Genomic DNA, 25,377 nt, shown 5'->3' with positions numbered 1-25,377 from the left:
GAGAAATTACAGATTATTCATATAAAATGATTTCTTAATCATTTCTTAATCTCTCGAGCGTTATTTTGAGATCTTCGTAATGTCATTTGAGATTCTCTTATCCGTAAGAAGATTTATCGATTATTATTATTATTATTATTACTATAATTATCAAACATAAGAAACAAAGAGACTACGTTCGATAGAAATCTGTCTAGTATAATTGCGTAAGGTAATATCGTAAAAAAAATGGCTACTGAGTAAATGGTGTTCGCATTCGCATGGTGACCATTTAATATCGACATTGCACCCACTATCGATATTATACGTATACATAGATCTAATATATATATATATATAGATACATATGTATGTGTATATAAACATACGATAAGAGTTAATTGGTATACTACCAGTGGCGATGACGGTAAGAGACTGGCGAAGAGTATAAGAGAGATAGATAGAGAAAGAGAGAGAAAGAAAAAGAAAGAGAGAGGGAGAAAGAAAGAGAGAGAATACGTTCGCTATAGATCAATTATTTCCACGTATTTCAGGCGTGCGACGACGACACACATTGGTTATCCTCTTTTATGCTAGCGAAGCTTCATGAGTGTTTCTAGGAAACTGACATCCACCCATTAGTCTCCTTTCTACCCTTTTACGTGCGAGCGCATGTAAACCGTTTATTGGTCCGTACGAAAATTGACTTCGTTAAACGTCACCATATTCATTTTGCATTTTGAAATAGAAGAAAAGGAAAAGAAAATTAGATAGGAAAGAGCAATCGTGGGTTGCGCGAGGTTAATATATAAAAAAAAAAAAAAAAAAAAAAATGAAAAGAAAAACAACGAAGAAAAAAAAAAGAAAGACCAATGACGACAAAAAGTAATAATTTAAAAATTAACTATATATGCGTAAGTACTTATTATGCGAGATTGATAATAGAAAGAACAAAATTTGTATAATAAAAAATGATAAATATAATAATAATAAAAAAAAAAAATAGAAATAATAATAATAATAATAATAATAATAATAATAATAATAATAATAATAATAATAATAATAATAATAATAATAATAAGTCTGTACGCCTACGTATACATATACATATATATAAGAAATTTATGAGAAATATTTTGTTCCTTTTCCTTTTTCTTTCGTACGCACCTTCGTACCCTTCTCTTTCCTATCTCCTAATTTTTTTTCTTTTTCTTCTTCCTCCTCCTCCTTTAAATCTTTATCCGATCTGAAGCTTACCCTACGCGAACGTAAAGTGACCTTTCCACCGCAACGTGCACAGCACCGGATGTGGCAGTAGTTGCAGTTGTGACCAATGCCGTCGGCAAACTTGGTTTTCATGCATACTTGACACGTGGCGTTAAGCTCCATCCCAGCCTTCTTGTGTTTCTCCGAACGGGCTCGTATCGTTTCCTCAAGGACTTGAACCTCATCCTGTTTTCGTCTGCGAACATATAGAACATATACGCACATTTGAGATATTGAACGTAATAATATATACAGGAAGAAATCTTCATATAAGAGAGAAATACAGAAAGAGAAAAACGAGAGAGAGAGAGAGAGAGAGGGAGAGAGAAAACTGTATGGAAAACGTGCCGTAGGACGATCGATCGATCGTCAAACGTACGCCAACAACTCGAGACGAGCATACTTTTTATTACTTTTCGATCTATCAAAGTATACATATATCCGACGAATATATGTCTGACGTTCTAATAAAGATCGTAATAAGAATATATATTTGTTGAACTTTCTTCGTCGTTCTTCTCTCCGTCGTAAAAAGAGAGAGAGAAAAAAAAAAAAAGAAAAAAAGAAGTCCTTTAGAAATCTTTAATATTCAGCAAAGAAAATAGCAATATGGATATTATTAAATGGTCCATTGGTCCATCAAAGAACTTCAATTTAATTGAATTTAATCTTTTATGAAAAGGAAAGAAACAAAAATTAATACATATGGATACATACTTATATATCTGTGTATATATATATATACATATAATTTTTTTTTCTTCCTTTAATAATAAATACGTAATATGTACATGTATTTTTTAATTTAATATGAATTTGTATCAAGAAAAAAAAAGGGTCATTCTTTCGTTTATAATACATATATGAAAAAAAAAATATATATATATATAAAAAGAAAAGAACAAATCAATAAGTTTACACGCAACGGAAGTAAGAAATTATAGAGTTTTCCTTTTCATAGTAACTCCTTAACAGGTAACACCTCTTTTCGAAATTCTAAGTAGTTGTAGGTATTTTCCTCGAATCCTTTGACGGAGGCTTATGTCCTCGTTCAAGGATTTCCGTGAGTCCGTCGCCGTGACGTCACGATAGGCGTCAACGGTCCTACGAATTTCTCACACCCTCTTTCTCTTTCTCTCTCTCTTTATTTCTCTTTCTCTTCATCCTTCACATTGAACCAATTTAGCCTCGTGTATCGTACCTTAAGCTAAAAATGAAACGAGTCTACCACGTCGTTGAACGTGCGTCATTACGTGCCTTATCTGTCGCTCGAGTGGAAATATTCAAATACGTTTGAGAATTGAGATACTCTTTAATGAAAGAGAACGTGTTACGTGGAAGGAATACGTGTTTCAACTTAAAGGGAGAGTTAGTTAAAGAAGAGGATAAAAAGGAGGAATAAAGGAAAATTTAGGGGAAGAAGGAAAGATTAAAAAATAAAAATTAAATTTTACAAAGCAAAACTGTAAAGCGAATTTTTTTTTCGTTCTCTCTTTATTCATTTATTTTTATTTTTATTATTATTATTATTATTATTATTATTATTATTATTATTATTATTATTATTATTATTATTATTATTATTATTATTATTATTATTATTATTATTATTATGTTTTTTTTTGTTTTTTTTTTTTTTACTTATCTATAATCACCTTTTATCGGACTATATCATACGCGCGGATTATCTTCTCATAACTTGAATATGGAGAAAGTTTGAAGGTAAAGAAGACTATAAAAAAAAAAAAAAAAAAAAAACGAAAGAAAGAAAGAAAGAAAGAAAGAAAATATAAAAATGAAGACGACACAAAAGACATCTTGTTTTCTTGTTTCACTTTTCTCTTCTTTATTTTATTTTTATTTTCTTCTTCTTTTTTTTTCTTTTTTCTTTTCTTTTTTTTTTCTAATGATATTTTCTATCGAACTATCCCCGGGTTACTTGTTACGCAATGATATATATGATATATGAAATTTGTTTTCTAATAATCGTGCAGCGCGAGATAAAAAAAGAAAAGCAAAGAAAAGAAAAGAAAAGAAAAGAAAAGAAAAATAAAAGGAAAAAGAAAAGAAAAGAAAAGAGACAAAAAAAGAAAACGACAAAAAGAAGAAAGAACGATAGGGAGAGGGTTGGGAAAAGTTGTGGGTGTTGGGAGCGGGGACGGTTGGTAAAGGTTTGAAAAGAGGAACTCGAATTTGTGCGAGATAGAAAAGCACGAGGGAGTGTAATGCCTCGAGGCAATGACTCGGAGCGTATCTAGAAAATTGAACTTTATTGCGCGATTTATCTTGTAATATTTCACGCGCGTTCCATCCTCCGTCGCGTTATCGTGCTTTCATTTTTTCCTTCTTCTTCTTCTTCTTCTTCTTCTTCCTCCTCCTCCTCCTTCTCTTTACATTCCTTTCCTTTCCTTTCCTTTCCTTTTCTTTTCTTTTCTTTTCTTTTCTTTATTTTTTTTTCCTTCCTCAAAATCGAAATTCGATTCGATTCGACTCGTTTAATGTCGCGAGACGGCCGATCCGACGACCAGAGAGGAAACCGTAAGAAATTTATCAGATCGGATTATTACTCGATAATAATTTCCTCCTTCTCAGCTTGTTTTTTCTCTTCTCCCCTTCTCTTTCTCTCTTTCTCTCTCTCTCTCTTTCTCTCTCTCTCTCACTCTCTCTCTCACTCCTTCGAGATCTCGTCACAATTTCGTTAACCACTCACAAATTGACGTCGTGGCAACGTGATAAGTCAAATCCGTTAAGCTTGTTTTTCTCCTTATATACTAAATAAAATCTTAGAGTATTTTCTACTGGTTCGAAAATTTTTATATCGTTGAAATTTTAACGAGATCTTTTTATGCGTTACGATGACCAAGATACGATAGAAAATTTCACTTCGGAGGTATGAAAAAGAAAATCTTTAAGAATTAAGACGAATGAATTTTTTTTCTTTTTTTTTCTTTCCTTCTTTTTTAATTTTTCGAAAGAAGAAAAAAAGAAAAAAAAAATAAACTTCGATAGATAACGAACACTCGGATGCGAACTGTGTACGATTGAAAAGAAAAGAGGAAAGAAAGAAAGAAAGGAAAAAAACAAAAAAAAAGAAAAGAAGAAAATAGAGAAAATGGTGGAAATCATTTTGATAGGTCGATTTTAGCGGCTCGAAAAGGTCGGTCATAATATTACAAGAACGACACACAAATAATATCGGTGCTTGCCTGGGCTCCCTTAATTACTTTATCAATAATCATGCACGCAACGCAAAGGCGAACACCGCACTCGATGAAACTTTCGAGTACTGTTCCCCGAGTCCTCACTTTCTTCAAAACCTTACCCTCCAACAAGCAACCAAGCAGGCAACCAACCAACCAACCTACCACCTCCCCCAACCACCCACTTTCTTAACCAACAACGTTAACCACCCCTTTTCGTTACACCCTTGTGTTCTGTTCGAGCATCGTGCTTGTCGCGATATCGTACAAGAGATCGAAAGGAAAAAGCTTTAGAGCGTTAATAAAGTACCTACCTCCCCTCAACCCTCGCCATCTTAACCCTCCACCCCTCCTCACCACACCACCATGTATTATTATCCGTACGCGTAAAGGTGTGAGAGAAATAACGAGAGAAAAAAAAAGAAAAAGAAAAAAAGAAAAAGAGAAAGAGAGAGAGAGAGAGAGAACACGATGAGAAGCGTTTATTAAAGTAAACGCACGCGCGAAACTCACCCTCCTCTCTTCCATCCCCCAGTGTTTTTTGCTCAAATGGTACGACACGAATGGTAGCCAATATAACACTGGATGGTATCAGTGTATATACATATGTATGTATATATATATATATATATATATGTATGTATGTATGTATGTATGTATGTAGTTTAAAGGAAATAAAATTTATAAGTGATATTTTTCTTCTTCTCCTTTTATTTTTCTTTCTTTTTTTTTTTTCTTTCTTTTTCACATTTCATTGGAAAAAATTTTTTTTTCCGATCGTTTCCCTTTCTAACTTTCTCCTCTTTTTTCTTCTTTCCTTTTTTTTTTTTTTTTTTTTTTACCTTATTATTATAACAAAGACAAATTCACGAGCAGCCCGTGCAGACCCACGCATAAGAGAAAGAAAAAAAAAAGAAAAAAAAAAAAATAAAGAGGAAAGAAAATGGAAGAGAGGATATAGAATGAATAGATTTGTGAAGGGTATCGTATGTAAAATTTTTGTCAACCGTTTAGATCCCAGTAACGATCTAAAACTCGTGTATAATCCTATCGTTTTGCGTTACTATCCTCTCTAGCTCTATTGTGAGAGAAACCGCGTAAAGTCTATAAAATACCGCAGAGCGAGTGGTCGTCGTTGTATGTACGTGGATAGATACATACGTAGATACGTACATACGTACATATGTACTTATGTATATAACGCGTCCTCCGCGTCGCGATAATGCGGAGAACGCACGTTTCTACGTAACAAACGAAGAAAGTTTCGACCCTTCGAACGTGTATCGTCGCCCTTCTTTTTCTTTCTTTATTTTTTTTTTCTTCTCTTTTTTTTTCATATTTCTTTCTCTCTTTTCCTCCTATATTCCAATGAAATGTCACGAGACATCGCGTTCATCTTCTTTTCTCTCTCCCTCTCTCATTGTTTTTTTTTCTTTTTTTCTTTCTTTTTTTTTTTTTTTCCATATACTCTAAAGAGCAAAGAAGCATTCGTATATGACGTTAATCTCTTTTCTGTTAAGTGTATATAAGAATTAAAAAAAAAAAAGGAAAAAAAAAATAGAAAAAAGAAAGAAAGAAATTAAAAGGGATATAAAAAAGAAGAAGTATATTATCGAGAGAGAGTGAGAGAGAGAGAAAGAGAAATAGTCCATATTTTCGTTCGTACCTGTAATTTATTTTTGGTTTTTTTTTTCTTCGTTTTTTCCTTTTTTTATTTTTTACGAGTTTAGGTCCGGTTAGGCAAAGAGAAAACGTGCCATCCATCCGTAAACCTCTCGTATATATCTCACCTCTCCAAGAATTTACCGTCCCAATCTAGTCGCTTTCACAGGCCATCATCCACAAGAGTCGCAGCTGCAATGCCCTATGCATACCCTATGCAGCTGCGACTCGTTGCTAAGCCACGTAAGGGCTTTCGCCGTTTTGCATTTTGCACATGTATCTACATATGTATACGTCCCTCGTCTCACTAACCAATCCCTATCCACGTTTACTACATCAGAAGGGTATCTTATGTTGATACGAAACGAGAATCACGTCTTACACGTTACTTTACCAAAATTTCTTCTTCCTCGATTGCCTTAATGTCGAATTTCTTCTCTCTCTCTCTCTCTTTCTCTCTCTCTCTTTCTCTCTCTCTCTCTCTCTCTCTCTCTCTCTCTCTCTCTCTACGAAATCATCGATGATCCATCAATTCTAATGATAAACAACACAGTGACAAATTGATCCTTGAAAATAAATACTCAATTCTAAAAGAAATTCATCTGACTTTCAAACATGATTATGAAATGAAAGGGAATAAAAAAAAAAAAAAATGCAAAGAAGGAGAAAAAAAAATAGATAAAGAAGAAGAAGAAAAAATAATAATAGATATAGTGTTTCATTAACTCTACTAGTTTGCATTTGCGAATTTCCATCTCGCAACACGTGCAACATTGACCCACTTAGTTCGCCGGTGCAACGATCATCGGCGGTTAGCGCGACTTGGTACAATCGATAAGGGTATATAATTTTCGAAAAAAGAAAAAAAAAAGAAAGAAAAAAAAATACAAAAAACAGAAAGGAAAAAATAGAAAAAGGGAGACAGAGAAAGAGAGAGAGCGAGAGAGCGAGAGAGAGAGGGAGAGAGAGAAAAAAAAAAAGTAGAAAAAAGAAGTGGACCACGATTTTATCCCAAGATAAAAACTCAATCGATCGAACGTACGTACGAACGAACGAACGAACGAAGACTCGGCGTTTCTCTTTGTGATTCGACGCTCGGACGAGTCTCGTTTCGGGTCGGTTTTTATCTCGCTCGGGCGAAGATCCAAAAATATTTCCTTAAAGCGCGGCAAGAGTCTGTGTATATCTATGCATGTGTACGTACGTACATATAATATATATATATATATATATATATATATATATATATATATAGAGAGAGAGAGAGAGAGAGAGAGAGAGAGAGTGAGAGAAAGAGAGAGAGAGAGAGAGTAGGTGAGTAGCAAAAATAGATGAAAAAGAAGGATAGGTCGAATGCTTTTTAACGAAATAATCAATTCAAGGATAAAAATTGAGGGATGTATGTATTTCGAATAACAGGTGACCGTACAACGTTCGATAGCCTCTTGTAGTGTTATCTTTATCGTCCGACCATTAAAATCCGTTACTACTTGCCCCACGATGAGGAGAACGAGACCGTAGATGTTCCTGTATCTACTTGTCACGGAACGCCCACTTTACTTCTTCACGAGAGAAAGGGAGAGAGAAGGATAGCGTGATCTTTAAAAAGGGAGAAAGAAGAGGTGTCGATTTTCTAAAGGGATATTTAGCCGTTAACTATGGATATAAGTAAGTAAGTAAGTAAGTAAGTAAGTAAGTAAGTAAGTAAGTAAGTAAGTAAATAAGTAAGTAAGCAAGCAAGTACGTAAATAAATAGTAAACAGTAGAGATGAGGGTCAGTCGCATCCACGATAGTCTTCGAACGTTGATAGGATCTAATGAAAGTTCTAAACTATACCTAAACCAAGATGATAAATCTAACCGATATCATTGACATTATTGCATATACATATGGTAGAACATCAGAAGATATAGAATATATAGGATATTCTTCCTTCGTAAGATTTTTATGATCTTTTTAAGTTTGTTCAACGAGACAGTTGGAAAAAGAGCAAAAAAAGAAAAAAAAAGAAAAAGGAAGAAAAAAAAAGAAAAAAAAAAGCTCAGATCATATTTTGTCCATTGTGAAAAAAGAGAAAAGAAAAAAGACAAATATTCTCATAGAATGTATAATAATAAATACAGGATGATCTTGGTTACGAGAGAAGAGAAAAAAAAGAGGAAAGAGAAAGAGAGAAAAACAAGGAAAAAAAGAAAGAAAATGATCTCTCTTTCTCTCTCTCTCTCTCTCTCTCTCTCTCTCACTCTGTAAATTAATAAAAAATTCCTTTACCTCATAATCTCATTTGCCTTTTCCTCTTCCTTCTTCTGTCGTATCATGACCTCCTCGATGATGCGCCTCTCCTCCGGAGTGAGGTGCGATATATCGGGTAAGTCCTCCATCACGGTCTAAAGATATCGGACGCGTTTTATCACGGGTCGGAGGTCGGGGTCTAACGCGTTGATGGGCAGAAAGCTGACCAGCGACCTGGCTAGGATGCCGGCTATGCAGCGCCAACACCGGCGACGTCGCCGACGAGAGAGCGCGACGGACTCGCGCGTACGTTCTCCTCTTGAATATGCGAACGATATATAAACTTCTCTTGTTATTATATTTATTATTATCGCGGGGTAACGCGCCTTTTCTACGACTACGGGATATCTAAGCCCTCGTCGCCGAGTCATCCGACACCTGGTGAACGCACCACCTTATCACCGAACGCCCGCGAACACGCCCGCGACGTTGCGCCCTCGCTTTCTTTTTCTTCTTCTTCTTCCTCTTCTTCTTCTTCTTCTTCTTCTTCTTCTTCTTCTTCTCCTCCTTTACCTTCTCCTCCTCCTCTTCCTTTTTCTCTCTCTCCTCTTCTTCTTCTTCCTTTCCTTCTTATTTTACCCTCTTCGCTGAGAGTAATTCTCACTAACGCGTTAAACTTAATAATCCACCTAAGATTCGTTCCCTCGTCTTCCTTTTTGTCCTCCTCCTTGTTTTCGTTCTCCTCCTTGTCTTCTTCGCCGTCGTCGTCGTCGTCGTCGTCGTCGTCGTCGTCGTCGTCGCCGTCGCTGCCACTACCTTTATCGTCCTTATTCTCGTCGTTCTCGTTCTCGTCCTCCTCGTCGTCGTCCTCGTCTTCGTCGTCGGTGTTGCTCGTCTTACGATTACCACCCGCGACATCCGTATGACAAATCATGTTTCACAGACTTTTATGAGGTTCTCGCATTCTCTCTTCCCTCTCCGTCGTACCTGGTCCAACGTTCGGATCCAGCATGGAACGACGTCGAGGGACGTTGCTCTTAAGATTGAAAAAGAAATAGACGTTCCCTCCTGCTAGAACTTTCAACCCTTTTTCCTTCTCTCTTTCTCTCTCTCTCTCTCTTTCTCTCTATATCTATCTATCTACTTATCTATTTATCTATCTATCTATCTATTTATCTATCTATCTATCTCTTTATCTGTCTATCTCTCTTAATCTGTCTGCCCCTGTGACTCTCTCTCCCTCTCTCTCTCTCTCTCTCTCTCTCTCTCTCTCTCTCTCTCTCTCTCTCTCTCTCTCTCTGTCTCTGTCTCTTTCGATCAACGAGGACTACATCGATTTGGAATGAAAAGGGGGTCACGGGTAGCGTGTTGCCGTGTTCCCGATATCCTCGAGGAAGGACCAAAGGGTCGTCGTCGAAGCTCGTGTTTTGTTTTCGTTCCCTTTTAAACGGTAATACAGGAGTACATCGATTGAGGGTGAAGGGAAAACGGGTCACTGGGCTGCCACCACACGGCTCGCGACTCGACTCGACTCGACTCGTATCTACTCGACTCGACTCGACTCGTCTCGACTCAACTCGACTCAACTCGACTCAACTCGACTCGTTCGCTCGCTCGCTCCCTCGTTCGTTCGTTCGTTCGCTCGATTTCCTTCTTTTCGCGATTCTCGCGCTCTTCTCCGGCTTCGATTATGCGCTTTTCCCTTATCGTAAAGGAAATGGGAGGTCAACGGCTCTTCTTCTTGCCTTTATCATTCCAAACTTTTCAATTTTTCCTTATCGTTATTCTCCTTCGTTTTCTTCTTTTGCCCCTTCGTAATCAGGACAATTAATTATAAAATGTTATAATTAAACGTGGATGGAAATGTGCGCGCATTCTCTATAATTTAACGATTTAAAAGATAAAGGACGAGTTTGAAGCACAAGAACGAGGCTTGACCCTTTTAGCGATCTCATTCCTCGTATCCTCGTAATCACGATGATATATAACGTAGATTTAACGTCCTTTATTTTCTTCTTCTTACTCTATCCATCCATCTATCAACCTTCTTCTTGTCCAGTCCACGTTCCGTTCCGTTCCCTGTTAATCCGTAGAGTAATAATAAACGCACTGCTAATTTACACTGGCTATTTAAACGGACAAAAATAAAAGGATATGGATAAATTCAAAAAAAAAAAAAAAAGAGAAAAAGAAAAGGAGAAAAAAAATGGGGAAAAAGAAAATAAAAGAGAAATATAAAAAAAACAAGAAAGGAAAAAAAACCCCCCGGGAAACGAGCTTCTATAGATAAAGGAAGAATAAGAGGAGGAGAAGGAGGAGGAGGAGAAGGAGGAGGAGGAGAAGAAGGAAGAAGAAAAAAGAAGAAGAAGAAGAAGAAGAAAAATAAGAGGTAGAGAGAGAGAGCAAATGAGGTTCCGCGCTTCACGTGGCGGCCGACGCGATGATGGCGCTATCCACTGTGAGCCCTCTCCGCAGTGACCGCGACACCCACACACACTCGAGATATATCGCGCTCCTATCCGGGATCGTTCCACACCCATGAGAAAATTTGCTTCCTCGAGCGAGGTAATCCGTTACCTCGCCAGTTGTAGTCAAATGTCTTCTAATATCTTCAAGATTATTATTATTATTATTATTATTATTATTATTATTATTATTATTATTATTATTATTATTATTATTATTATTATTATTATTATTATTATTATTACTATTATTAATTTCCTTTTTAACCGAAAACAACGAGCTATCTTAATATATCCTTCTATATTTCTCTTTCTTTCTCTTTCTCTCTCTCACTCTCATTCTCTCACTCTCTCTCACCCTCTCTCACCCTCTCTCAACCTCTCTCTCTCTCTCTCTCTCTCTCTCTCTCTCTCTCTCTCTCTTTCACTCACTCTCTCTCTTTCTTTCGATACTCGTCCAGAGAAAAAAAAATACAGAACGGATTTCGATCAGCTTCGAGGTTAAAAACACCCACCGTTCTCGAATCTCGCGAGAAGTAGGCACGCGAGAGCACGCACGCGAGAAAACACGTTAGAATCACACCCTCGCGGAAATATTAAACCCCTGACGAAAAATATCCAATGCCGAGTATATCTTCGCGATAGACATCCAAAGTGAAGAAAACTGGTCCGAGCTCTGTCTTTCGTTGCACCTTTATTCCCTTAACTATTCCTCCCCATAACTCTCTCTCTCTCTCTCTCTTTCTCTCTCTCTCTCTCTCTCGGTCTCTCTCTTTCGCCTCTTTTCTTCTTTTCCTCTTCTTTTCCTTTCCTCTTCTTTTCCTTTCCTCTTTATACTATTTTTTTTCTCTTTTCTTTTTTACTTTCTTCGAACGCGCGACGACGACGACCCTCGAATGCGCTTCCCTCGAACGGCCACGATTATATCCGTCGACTCGGCTCGCGATTGGTACTACTCTCGCTGACGATACGGTGTCCTTCTCTCCCTTTCTCCCACTACTCTGTTCTCTCTCTCTCTCTCTCTCTTTCTCTCACCCTATCTCTCTCACCCTATCTCTCTCTCCCTATCTCTCTTACCCTATCTCTCTCTTTCTCTCTCTGTCTCCCTGTCTAGTTCCTCCCTCCCTCGAACCACCGCACCTTCAGACGCCCCTCCCTGCAACGAAACGAACGATGCCGACGAGAGCCGATCCCGACAGGTGACTTTTAATTTCCCCTCCCTCCCTCCCACCCTCCCTCCCTCCCTCCCTCCTCCCTGCCCTGTCTATTTTCCTTTTTTTTTTTCTAACCAACTCCAAATCTTATTGCGTTCCTTTTATTTTTTCTCTTTTCCCTTTTCCTTTTTTTCTTCTCCTTTCTTTTCCCTCCCTTTTTCTTCTATTTTCTTTTCCATTTTTTTAAGCTCTCTTACATTAGTCGAAAAACATAAAAATAAAAAAAAAAAAAAAAAAGGAAAGAAAGGAAATTCTGCGTTCCTTACTTACGTTAGAAGACAAATTCTAACGTAATTATTTCGACTAAGCGTTTATATATCGAATAGAGACCGTTATAGATAAATGGAGATAGAGATAGAGATAGCGATAGAGATAGAAAGAGAGAGAGAGAGAGAGAAAGAGAGAGAGAGTGGGATAGTACATTTTACTGGGAAGGAAGAGAGGAAAAGAGAGATAAAGAGGGAGAGATAGGAAGGGATAGAGAGAGAGAGAGAGAGAGAGAGAGAGAGAGAGAGAGAGGGGTACTTTGTCGCACTTGCGTGCGAACGCGGTTGCGCGAGAGAACGAACAAACGAACGTCTCGTCCGTCCACCATCAGCCACCACCCCCCGCTCTACCTTCCACCCTTCATCATCCCAGCCCCTACTCTCTACCCTCGTCCCATCTCATTCTCCACCCTTCCTGACCGCTCCCACCTGACCACCAACCCCCCACCATAGCTACTGTCGGCTTACCACTACCACCGATATAACGACGACGCGGCTACCGTCGACGAATTCCGAGCAAATGCGTGCGACGGATCTAACGATGTGATGGTGTGATGGTGATAGTGGTGGTGATGAAAAAGATGACGGTACTGGCAGTGATGGTGGTAGTAGTGATGGTGGAGGTAGTAGTAGTGGTGGTGATGGTGGTGGTGGAGACTACCCTAGGAGGGGCGGGAAGACGTAGGAAAGGGCGCTTGTCGCCCCGAGGTACGTCACCCTCTCTCTCTCTCTCTCTCTCTATGTATATATATATATATACATATATATATATATATATTATATATATCTGTTTAACCACCCCTTTCGCCGGTCCACAAACCGTGCGATCCACTAGACGATCGAAAACGTTCTTCTTCTTCTTTTTCTTCTTCTTTTTCTTCTTTTCCTTTTCTTCTTCTTCTTCTTCTTCTTCTTCCTCTTCCTCTTCCTCTTCTTCGTTTTCTTCTATTTCTTTTATTTTCTCCCTTACATATCTCGCGATCGTTTCGTCGATCTATTTCGAACGATCGAGCGCAATCCCTCGTGATGATGGAGGAAAGGAAGAAAACTGGGGAGGAGAGAATAAAAGATAATTAAAAAATGTGCGAGGGAGGGAGGAAAAGAAAAAGAGAAAGGAAAAAAATAAAATCAAAAATGAGTCAGGCCAGATTTTAATAAATAATGCGGGATGCGGTGTAAGGTACGCGCCAATCGCGAAAAGAGATCGGTCTTACGTCGCGGCTCTACACGCCATTATTGATCGATTCGTTAGCCAATCGAACGAATCGCTCTTGGTGGCGCTATTCTCACTCCTATCTTCTGGCGGCAAATTCGAAAACGTTCTTTTTACTCAAATCATCGTCATATTCCCTTCCTTTTCTCTTTCTTACTTCTACCAATGTTATCACTCGCGAAAGAAATACATTTTCTCGAATGTGTTTATGTGTTTCTTCTTTTTTTTATTTTTTTTTTTTTTTAATTAACGTTATTACGAAGTAAACGAATAAATTCGTATTAAAATTTAATTTACAGCATAAATTTATATCCATAAACATCTATTTTTACATGCAGTCTTACAAAGAACAATTTATTCAATTTATAATGTTCCTTCCTACGCACATTATATAGAATTTTATCGATTTTTTTTTTTTTTGGTCGTTTTCATCGTTTTCTATATAATGTCAAATTTATGACATAACTTATGATAAATGCATACGGTGTTCATTTATTCCTATTATGTTCTTCGATATGTAAATAAATGTGAACGTATTAATTGAAGACATTGTTTTGATTATAATCGTTAAAATTCTTGCTTGGATAATATTGATAGTCTCTCAGAATTATATATAATTAATTGCACTTGCATTTCTTTAGAGGTATCTCTTTATCAACTGTGTATACTTTTTAAATAATAATAAAATACAAAATGTATGTGTGTGTATGTGTACATGTGCGTGTCACGTTTTAAAATTATTACTGCTTCACATCACACATACTTTATGGGGTAGGTTTTGCTTAATGTATTCTGATTACATGGATGATCACGCGTTATTTGCGCGAAATATATTTATACCAACTCTGTATGCATGTATATATGTATATACATATATATATATATATATATAAATATATACATACATATGTGTGTGTGTGTGTGTGTGTGTGTGTGACATATTTTAAATTACAAGTAAAAATGTGTTCAGTACTTTAATATTTATATAAATGAAAAATGATGCAATTTTTGTCAAAAATCAATACACACCCTTTACAGTGTGTGTAATAAATGCAGGTACCATCATCATGTCGCTTATGATAAAAAAAAAAAAGAAAAGAAGAAGAAAATATTATAATGCCTATATAATATGCATTATATGCCACGATAAAAAGATTTCATAAAACGTTCAATAATTTATGATTAAATTGTTTGTTAAAATCTCTCTGCCAAATATGGGCAATAATAAATTCGTTTAAAAACAATATCAATCGAAATTTGATATGATCAAAATTTTTACAAATACAATCGACATTACCATATATGAGATATTAAAAAAGAATACTCTAGATAATGGTTCTACCGATTAAAGAGGAAGAAACAGTCGAAAGAAATTACTTTTTCCTTCTTCTCACATACGACATATATACTAAAGAAAAAAAAAAAAAAAAAAAGTATGTAAAATAATACGATTCAAACGCATTAATGAACTTAATTTATAATAATATATAACTATGGATGTTTATACACACATGGGGTCTTTTGTATTTTTATCTAGATATTTTCGAAAGCCTATATAAATTTAAAACATTTCTGTTTGTCGTGAGGTATTCTCGTTTTAAATAATATCGAATCTGCACGATATTGCGTATTTAAAAGTGGCATATATCCAAATACCTAAAATATAAAAATTTCATGATCGACCAAGTCGAAAGAATCATTCATGAAAATTTTCAAGATTAACTCACCTGAGAAAAGAAATTAATACACCTGTGTCTTTCTTGAAAATGAGTATCATCCTCTGATAATGAAACAGGACAGCCAGGACATCTGAATGTCCATCTGGATGTTACCTAAATGATTAAAAATTTATTAAAAAAAATCCTTTGTGCTTATTCGAAAATAATTATAATAAGGATAATTCTCTTACTTTAACGGGTGGTTTTCTAGTGACATGTGATATTAAAAAGTTCATGGCTATGTCTTCGCAGTTCATATATTCGTCGACTTTATCTCGTATAGCTTGTGGCAACCAGTATGTGTATAAATATGTATAATGTTTGTGTATAAAAGCAGCACCAGTTAAAACCATTGACAATTCACAGGAATAATTTGAATTATAATTCCACGAATTATGAAAATTTGGATCCCATGCATGAAATCGACCAGGAAATCCTACAACGCGATCCCGGTGTTCTCTCCACACCCTGGACAAAAACAAAAAAAAAGAATCATTAATACAATAATATTATTATCAATAAAATAAATTTTTTTTTCCAAATAAATAATACACGAGACATATCGCACGTACCTAAAACCAAACATAATCTCGTCGTGTCTGAGATGAGCGTCGTCGTCTATAGACAATACAGCTTCAGTTTCTATGGCATCGAATGGAAGAAATCTATTGTTTAAACTATTCCTTGAAGCTTTAATTACCTGTATTTGTATAAATAAAAAATTTATAATAATAAATCGAGTTTTTGTTTTTCTTCTCAATTCGTGTCATTAAATAATATTGAAAGATAAGGAAAAGAAAAAAAAAAGAGAATACGTACATGTATAGGAACTCCAATATCCGGCCATTTTAAATCTTCTACAGGTGGTTTTGGACTATTCCATACAACAAGGACTTTGTTCAAATATGGCAACCCATAAAGTCTCGCTAATGAATTAATAAGAACTTGTTCTCGTTCGTAAGTGAGCATAACTATTGTAAATTGTTCCCTAGGATAATTTCCACCTAAAGCTTCGCTAAATTCTTTACCTGCACCTCCAGAACCTTTGCCAATTGGTCTAAATCCCATTTCAGATCCTATCATTTAAAGATGTAATAAATTTGTAAATTAAATATTATTAAAATTATTATCTCTAATATTTATTTCATATACCCAGAAACTTTGCATCGCTCGGTAGAATTGTGTCGAATGGTAATTGTGGATAAAGATTGAATGGATTCATCCAATCATTCCAAATTTCATGGCCCTGAATTAACATGGTAGTATAATTTCTTTTAAAAGAAGGTGATGCATAAGGTGGTTCTAAAGGACCCAAACTTTCTTCTGCTTCAGGTTCAGCTATTATAGTATCAGCTTTCAAAGGCTTTGAGAGTAATATAAAAAATAAAATAAATTATATAAAAGATAAACGGAAATTGATCTTTTTACATTTGATATTATATTTCCTTACCACAAAGCTTTCATTAAAGACACTTGGACTAGCAGCTTGTGGTGCAGGTAATGGAGGTATACCAAGTCTATCTCTAATAGTTGCGATAATAGAATCTACTACACCTTGAGCAGTGCTTAAATAATGTTCCCATATTAGTCTGCCCTGTCTGCGCATCGCTAAAAGATCGCTGTCTGGTACAGCGCGCAATAAAAAATGCATTTCTGTTACTCTAACCTGTAAAAAAGTTTTCATTGAATTGATTTTGTAAATAAAAAATATAATTCCTCTTTAATATATAATCTCCATTTCTATGTATATGCATATATTTACTTTGGGTAAAAAGATCGCTGCTTTACGCCAAGCTATTACTTCGTTATAACTCAATAAAATTTGATCACCACCTAGAATAACTGGTATTGCTCCAGATCTTAAAGCTTCATATAATCGTGCCTGTATAGATGATGTAGTTATCAAAGCAGCATTACTTGGTGCTAAAATCAAAGCAAAGGTAGATTCCTTTAATATAGATCTTCTTGAAGAATCAGTCCCACAAAGAGACCAATCAAGAACTTCAACAGTTTTTCTTTCTTCTGATGCTGGTATACATTCAAATTGGATGAAAAATTTATCTAGAGTAGTCCCACTATTCATATCATTTAAATGTTGCATAATAAAAGCATCTAAATTATTTTCATCCATATTTAATTTTTCCAAGTCTACTTCTGTATCATTATTTTGATATAATGTAGAAGGACCCTTAGAACCTTTCATCTCTCCTTGAAATGATAATAAATATTTTCTTCTTGCAGGTAACATCTGCGCGCAATCTTGCCAAACGTCACCACCAGGTGGGCCCAAAATTGGAGGTATGATTAAATCAAAACCTTCGCGGAATTGATTTCTATAAAAAGTTGATTGCACTATTATGGCTCTGCTAGTATTTTGTTTAACAGAAATGCTTCCAGAATTAACCGACAAATCTCTACGTGCAAGATTTAACAATATATGGTTTCTACCATCCCCTCCCCAATATGGAAGATCTTGTAATTTATTAACGTCCAAAGCTGTCCAGAATTTTGGATAACCTTGTTGTTGTATTGACAATGCTTCTCCAATTAAAACCACATAAATGCATGCTTCTGCAGGATTTCTTGTAAGATGAGGATTGTAACCTAATGAATGAAAGAAGAATAAACAAACAAAAATATATATATATTTACACAAATTCAACCATAACAGAAAAATCAATTTATACATATTATTTACCTAAAGTCTGTTTAATGGTAGTTTTTAGAAAACCATCCACGTCCCATCCTGTATTGACTACAGAGAATTGATCAGGATCATATAAATATACTGGAAAACCACTTGTCAATACACATCGACTATGATCAAAACAATTGTACATTCTACATGGACTTGGATCAGTACTTGCTAAAGTTTCAGGAATAACATTTGCTAATATTCTTTTAGGTGGTGCTAATTCTGGTGTATTTCTTTCGACTGCTTCTCTTTTTGCTACTTGTGCTTGTTCTACGCTAATCTTCAGTCTATCAAGATCTCTTTGTTGATGTAATAATTCTTGCTTCAAGCTCTCTATTTTTTGAGTCAAGCCGGTAAATTCAACCTGAAGTTTATGTCTTTTGGCACCCAAATCTCTGAGTTCATTAGTTACTGATACCTTAATACGTAACATTTCTTCTATTCTCATCTTTAATTCTGATGCCTTCATAGAAGTAAATTCTTCAAAAACTTCTAATGTTGAATAAGTGCGATAAATATCTATATCCGGAGAAACAGATTCTACCTGGAAAACAATTAAAGGAATATTTATGAATATATAAAAGTTAATTTATATTAATAAATTGTAAAATGTAAACATTTAAATATTTAACGATTATGTAATACCTCTGATAAATAATAATGTGTAAGTAATGGTACAATAAAAAGAATAGTACAAGCTAATATTATAATTCTAGATAGTTTAATCTGAGCTATCCAGTGACAAACTTCCTTTCCTGATCCATCTTGATGACAAGATGGAATATTGACAACGGAGTTTGAATTTTTTCCCAGCATCCTGAATTTATACCGATATAAAGTTTTGTTCATAATTATTCAAATGCCAGTATCGCAGAAATGTTATGCGTAATACTTGCATGTACCTATCAAAATAGAAAATAATATATATATATATATATATGTATATATATATACATATATGTTACATACAATTTTTATATAATAGTTATTATACAAAAAGAATACAGTACTTACTTGATATCACTTAATTGAGATTCTAACATTAAATATTATCATGTGTACAATAACATTATATTCACGTGTATTACAAATAATTTACAAGTATATAATGACAATCACGATTGTCATCTATGTCCAGTTGAAAAAATCATATTTCTTCAAAATATTCATAGTATCACAGAACTAATAAAACATATATTTCTTTATAAAACTTATTCATGATTTATATTGAAAAATACTATTAGATATTATTGTTTATACTATGTATATTAATAAGAGAAAAAAGAGATATATATATATATATATATATATATATATATATATAAAATAGTAGTAGGAGAGAGAGAGAGAGAGAGAGAGAAAGAAACTGAAAAAAATAAAAAGATTATTGATCTTGAAATGTCAATTAATCCGGTAACACGACCACTAAGAATTCTTGGGTAGCATGTTTACATATTACTTTAGATGCAATGTAGAACTTACTGTACGGGTTCTTTTATGGATTATATGTGATCACACATATATATATATATTTATATATATATATATATATATATATATATATATATGTTTATATATATATACATATATATATATATATAAATATTATATAGATAGCTCTTTAAAGCATGAATCACGCATCATGTATCAAGAGAGAACGAAGCCAGTAGTAAATACGAATTGAATAAAATGTCGCGTAATATCACGTGACATTATTCTGAGATATTATTCTATAAAATTTTGTTACTTAAATGATCTTTTAAATGTCTATTTATAATATCCACTCTCGTTTGTATAATTTGAAAAAAAAAGTTTGCCATGTTGAGTCGATAAATCGACGAAAAAAAAATGGCGAATTTTCGTACGTGAATAGTTTTCAATTTCCCGCTATTTATACATAACCAAAAATTTTTTCGTATTAACGTTGGATGGCACTGTTATACGTACTATGCCATTTTCTGTACATTCGGTTTTTCTTCCAATACTCCATAAAATATGCGCATGTTCATGTCAAGTGTAGTGTGAGGGGAATAATATTTTGGCTTTCGGGGGCCTAAAATTAGCTAAAATGGTAAGCCTTGAAACGATTCGTCAATGGTTATTACTGTTAGAATATTCATAGATAATTTATAAGAACTTGGACGGTTAATTATCTAACATACGTATATTGTCTTTCGTAAAACGTGAAAATAACCTATTTCTAGCCGATGTCAATAATCTTTTTATATAAAGTATGAATAAGATGTAGAAATTTTTGAAAATTAACTTGCAATTTTTTTTTTCCCTTTTTACGTATACTTAAATACTTTAGATTTTATACATTTGCCTGACATTAGTATCCTATAAGTTTTGTTAGGTCATCATTTCAAAAATAAGTTTCTGTTGATACAAATTATAAGAAAAATTATACGTAATTGTCAAACTTGTGTTATTTAATAAATTTCCAAAACTTTTATTAATTGATATATTTATAAAATAATTCTCGTCATAAATAGTGTATGTGTGTCTGAAATGTTTTCTTGTTTAAAGGAAAAAGAAAATGAAAAAAAAAAAAAAGTGTATTCCATTCCAATAAAATCAGTTTTGATATTCCGCTTAAAGTTATTATATAATTTTTGTTTACAGCATAAATTAAAATTTTCACAAAGAGACAAAGTTAAAAAGTTCATAACATTTACACAAACCGGTGAGCAAACTGCAATTTATTGTTTAACTCAAAACGATTGGAAGTTAGACCTGGCGAGTGATAATTATTTTCAAAATCCTGAAGCATATTACAAAGAACCTAAAAATTCTGTAGATAAGAAAAAATTGGAAATATTATTTAGTAGATATCAAGGTAATATGTTAATGTATATGCCTAATAGTTTATTTTTGTTGTACAAGGATTTTTTTGACATGCTTGTTATCATTTACAACAGATCCAAATGAACCTGACAAAATTACTGCAGACGGTATAATGAAATTTTTAGATGATTTGGGCTTAAGTCCAGAAAGTAAATTAGTTTTAATTATTGCATGGAAATTCAGAGCAGAAACTCAATGTGAATTTACTAAGGACGAATTTATGAATGGCATGATGGATTTAGGGTAAAAATCAAATCAATGATATTAGTTATAATTTGTTTTATTCATTGATTACAAGTCCAATATTATCAGTTTTATTATTATTTTAAAATCAAGTTGTGATAATTTTATTTCAGAGTGGACAGTATAGATAAATTAAAAGCACGATTAAATAGTTTAGAGAATGAATTGAGAGATCCGCAAAAGTTTAAAGATTTTTATCAGTTTACATTTAATTATGCAAAAAATCCAGGACAAAAGGGACTGGATCTTGACATGGCAATTGCATATTGGAATATTGTATTGGATGATAAATTTAAATACCTCCAATTATGGTGTCAATTTCTTCAAGTAAGGCACATTCTCTATTACTAAAGGATATTAATTTTACATTAGATTTAAAATGTGATATTATCTATTTAAGAAAATAAACATAAGTATTTTTAAAGATTTATATAAAAAATATTATTCCAGGAACATCATAAGCGATCAATTCCAAAAGATACATGGAACTTGCTATTAGATTTTGCGCTTATGATTAATCCTGATATGAGTAATTATGATGAAGAAGGAGCATGGCCAGTATTGATTGATGATTTTGTAGAATGGGCACAGCCTCGCGTTCGTCAATCTCTCTAACATCCTTTTGATATATCTTTCTCCAATATAAAGAGCTTTATTTATTCGATTACACACGCAAATAATATTCAAATAAGATTTGAGTATATAACATATATCCCTGATAAAACATGACGTTACTTTTGTATAGTATCTATGATTTAAAAGAGAAGTCCACTAATTATCATATATTGCATGCTTGTAATCTGAATTATTAAATCTTGAGTAATTTTTTTTGAAATACTGAAGTCTGGTAATTGTCTTACGTATATAAAAACTATTTCAAAATGTATTGATTTAACGGAAAAGAAAAAAATGCAAAGATATTTTTATATCATTTTATATCAAGTACACATTCTAGATTGTACAAAATTGTTATATATTTAATTTGTGCTCTACATATCGTTATTCTCTCAATTAATGGCGCGAAGTACATTGAAAAAGCTTATCTTAGTGAATGTACTGTACAAAGTAATATGTTATGTATTATGTTTATATAGGAACACGATAATTCTAAGCGATGAGACTAAACTACCAAAGGTATTTGCAAGCATCTTTCAGAATATAAATTCGTGTGTTCCTTTAGGAGTATCAGGCTTGAAAAGCAACAAATTATAAGAGAGACTCTAGTTAATGTTTTCTGTAGATAGTATTTGCTAGGGATTGCGTTGTTGAGAATTGTTATAAAATGAACAGCCACACTTCTATGCTATTCTTGTAATATATATATGTATATATATATAACTTAAATTTATATATATATATACACATATACAAAAACAAAAAGAGAAAAAATATGTATTGTAAACAAAATATCTTGGCACAGTTATACTTACATATTGAATTTTTCTATTTAATAACAAGACAAAGAAAATTTTATTTTTATCATTATTATACGCATTGTAACTCTGAAATGACATAGAACATGAAAAAAAAAAATAAATTTGCTTTTGTTTTTTTATATAAATGTAGAGCATTAGTTCTATTTTTAGTTAAAAAAAAAATAATAATAATAACAATAATATGTTTAAACCATTAGATTGTCAAATACTTTTAATATTTGTTGTGATTATTTAATGATAGAATGATTTATTATTCTATTTAAACAACATAAATCTAATGTAGAACATTTTTTATAAACGTAATGTTGTATGTATAAATTCATAACAATTGTAACTATTTTGAACTTTATTCAGTATAAGAAAAATTATTCAGAGCATACATTATGATTAAGAAATTAAAATAATATATTTAAAGCAACCATACGAAGGTGCGACATAGAAGTTAGTAAAATTTGAAATATCTCGCGTCCACAAATTTCAGATTTTTAAATATATTTTATAAAACTACTTAATATATTAGATGGGGAAAAAAAAATAAAATAAAAAAAGAAAAAGAAATTCAGGATATGTAACTACTGTAAGAAAAATCCAATTATATACAATTAAAATGAAATTTGCACAGAGCTAAAAATTTCATGGAAAATATGTATATCATCTTTGTAAACACATAATACTACTAAAAAATTAATTTTGAAGATGTGCAATATTACTTTTTTAGTAGTCTCATGATTATCATGTAGAGCAACAGGTTTTAATGATAAAAAGAATGTAAATATTGTAAATAAATATCGATCTTAAATCTATTTTATTTAGTTTATCTCGTCCGATAAAAATAAAAAAAAATTCAATAACCACTAATATGAGATTTACTTAATATCATCTCCTCATGGTAGATATAAAATATTTTTTAATAATAAATTATGAAAAAGAAAATAAGTATGTGTGCGTGTATTTTATATATATATATATATATATATATATATAATTTTGTATATCCATTATTTGAAAATCAAATTTGATTGTATTTGATGTAAAATTATTATTAATCTTTAAAGTAATTACTACATTTGCATAAATTATCAGGATATAAGAAAGCCAATTCATATTGATAGGCTTGCATATTATAACAATTATTCACGATTTCATGACTATACCAATCGCACAAAGATTCCAACTTTTCAATTGATGTCTGGACGGATTTACAAGCAAATATTATTACTTTATTAAATGGTTAAATTAAATGGAAACTTGTAATGATTATTTTGAATCTTACCTGTGCAACGACTAATCCTCGATTCGGATGTTTTAAAGTACTATGCCCGTGTGAATCAAATAAAGTAACCTGAGAATGAAAAAGTACAATTTATATATATATATATTGTACTTTTAATAAATAAAAATCGTACCTTGTATGTTATTTCTTGAAATATAAAAAGTACTGTACGACCGCATGTTATAAGCAACATGAATAAGTTAGTAGACTGAGGTTCTTTATACCAATCAACTAAAAAGCTTTTTATATTATTATATAAACTTCTTTCAATTTTTTCATGGAAAACATGAAATTTCTATGTGATAAAAGGTACAAAATATTTAATTATAAAATAAATATAGGTGCGGATATATATATATATATATAAACAAAAAAACAAAAATTAATCACTTCTATCTATTTTTAACAAATATATTTTTTTTTGTTATCCAATATAAATATATTTGTTATACCCATTCTTTTAATATAGTTAGACCTCTGCCACCATATTTTAAAGCCTCTTCAGTGTTAAGATATGGATGAGGAATAAGTTTTTGGCTTATAATCCATGCATGTGTTGCATTGCCTTCTACCATAGCTTCAGCCATAATAACAGTCAATTCTGGACAATTTTCTACGTCGCAAATTAACATGTTCCCTTGAGATATACGTTGTGCCACAAGAAGACATATCAATGTACATGCTTCACTTACTGTGAAGTACAAATATAATTTTCTCAAATTTTCATTATTTTCATAAAATAATTTATTCTTCTATGTATATATATATATACATATGAAATATATGTATATATAAGATAATGATCTGATTACTTCCTTGTCCTGGTGGATAACGACTTTGTGAAAATTCTGGATGGTACCAATATAAGTTGACATCATTATTAAAAAAATCTTTCACAAATGTAGGAAAATGATGGCTAAATAATGGTGGCAGAGTCATAACTTTTATAAAACAATTCTTTTCATTAATTTTGTGTTCGAAAGCATTTTTCTTTGACTTAAATTTAATTTTTTTTAATGGGAAATTTGGTATTTCTAGACATTTTGATTATTGGACATAATGAAGTTAGTTAGTTCTAAAGCTAGTTAATTATACATTCAGATTGTTTCATGAAAAATAATGGTACTAAATATACTTTTCAATATTAATGAAATTACATAATACTTGATCACACGTAAATGTTTGTAAAAATATCGTATTTACATATGAATATTATAATATTACAAATGAGTAAATTTAGTTTATACAAGTTATATTTTCATTATTATTTTTATTATCTGGATAACCAGCCATTTCATAAAAACAGTACAATTTTTCTCAAAGAAACATTTGAGTCATTATATTTTAAATATCCATCATCTGTATCAGAGAGAGAAAGAGAGAAAGAGAGAGAGGGTGAGAGAGAGAGAATGAGAGAGAGAGAGAGAGAGAGTGAGAGTAACATAATTATTATATTTATCCATTTCTGATAAAGAAAAACTTCCATATATATATTTTTTTTTATTTATACTATAAGCTCCTCTTTCCCTCTTTTTTTATTAAATTATATTCTATAGCGGGGATCTTCAGCATCGATGGATTATTTTATAGTATACTGACAGTATGTAAATTTATTGTTATATATAAAAAAAAAAAAGAAAAGAAAAAAAAAATGAGAGAAAAGA

At 32.8% G+C, this 25,377-nt stretch overlaps 4 protein-coding genes across 5 annotated transcripts in view; 1 reads left to right on the top strand and 3 right to left on the bottom strand.

The window, feature by feature from the left end:
• Positions 1-11,795, bottom strand: part of Rim (Rab3 interacting molecule) — a 95,411-nt gene extending 83,616 nt beyond the window's left edge. The window contains exons 1-3 of the mRNA XM_085655393.1: positions 11,672-11,795; positions 8,383-10,422; positions 1,240-1,444 (exon numbers count right to left, since the gene is read on the bottom strand). Coding sequence (XP_085511519.1) covers positions 1,240-1,444; positions 8,383-8,492 — 315 coding nt within the window. The 5' untranslated portion in view covers positions 8,493-10,422; positions 11,672-11,795. The remainder of the gene's footprint in view (positions 1-1,239; positions 1,445-8,382; positions 10,423-11,671) is intronic.
• A 1,649-nt stretch (positions 11,796-13,444) lies between these two features.
• LOC146873161 (exostosin-3-like) lies at positions 13,445-19,425 on the bottom strand. Its single transcript, XM_035861644.2, has 12 exons — positions 19,397-19,425; positions 18,929-19,096; positions 18,560-18,816; positions 17,918-18,458; positions 16,982-17,823; positions 16,670-16,885; positions 16,372-16,582; positions 16,039-16,295; positions 15,792-15,919; positions 15,411-15,687; positions 15,229-15,333; positions 13,445-15,157 (listed from the first exon to the last, which is right to left on the bottom strand). The coding sequence occupies exons 3-12, from the start codon at positions 18,761-18,763 to the stop codon at positions 15,053-15,055; spliced, it is 2,886 nt and encodes a 961-aa protein (XP_035717537.1). The 5' UTR covers positions 18,764-18,816; positions 18,929-19,096; positions 19,397-19,425; the 3' UTR covers positions 13,445-15,052.
• A 414-nt stretch (positions 19,426-19,839) lies between these two features.
• Positions 19,840-23,243, top strand: SCCRO (defective in cullin neddylation 1 domain containing SCCRO). Of its 2 annotated transcripts, none has more exons than XM_035861648.2 (5): positions 19,840-19,985; positions 20,540-20,753; positions 20,836-21,004; positions 21,118-21,331; positions 21,455-23,243. In XM_035861648.2, exons 1-5 carry the CDS (start codon positions 19,983-19,985, stop codon positions 21,617-21,619), a joined length of 765 nt encoding a protein of 254 aa, XP_035717541.1. In that variant the 5' UTR covers positions 19,840-19,982; the 3' UTR covers positions 21,620-23,243. The 2 variants fall into 2 exon arrangements, with proteins under 2 accessions (XP_035717541.1, XP_035717540.1); XM_035861647.2 differs by lacking the exon at positions 19,840-19,985 and adding an exon at positions 20,024-20,145.
• A 221-nt stretch (positions 23,244-23,464) lies between these two features.
• Positions 23,465-24,829, bottom strand: LOC146873160 (uncharacterized). The gene is made up of 5 exons (XM_085655301.1): positions 24,526-24,829; positions 24,166-24,404; positions 23,847-24,008; positions 23,714-23,782; positions 23,465-23,629 (listed from the first exon to the last, which is right to left on the bottom strand). The coding sequence occupies exons 1-5, from the start codon at positions 24,650-24,652 to the stop codon at positions 23,483-23,485; spliced, it is 744 nt and encodes a 247-aa protein (XP_085511427.1). The 5' UTR covers positions 24,653-24,829; the 3' UTR covers positions 23,465-23,482.
• Between the last annotated feature and the right edge of the window lie 548 nt (positions 24,830-25,377).

Source organism: Vespa mandarinia, chromosome 2 (assembly GCF_050613455.1).
Source record: "Vespa mandarinia isolate Hongniang chromosome 2, ASM5061345v1, whole genome shotgun sequence".
Classification (NCBI taxonomy): Eukaryota; Metazoa; Arthropoda; class Insecta; order Hymenoptera; family Vespidae; genus Vespa; species Vespa mandarinia.
Note: the sequence above shows the minus strand (reverse complement) of the source record. Positions and strands in the feature narration are given on the sequence as shown.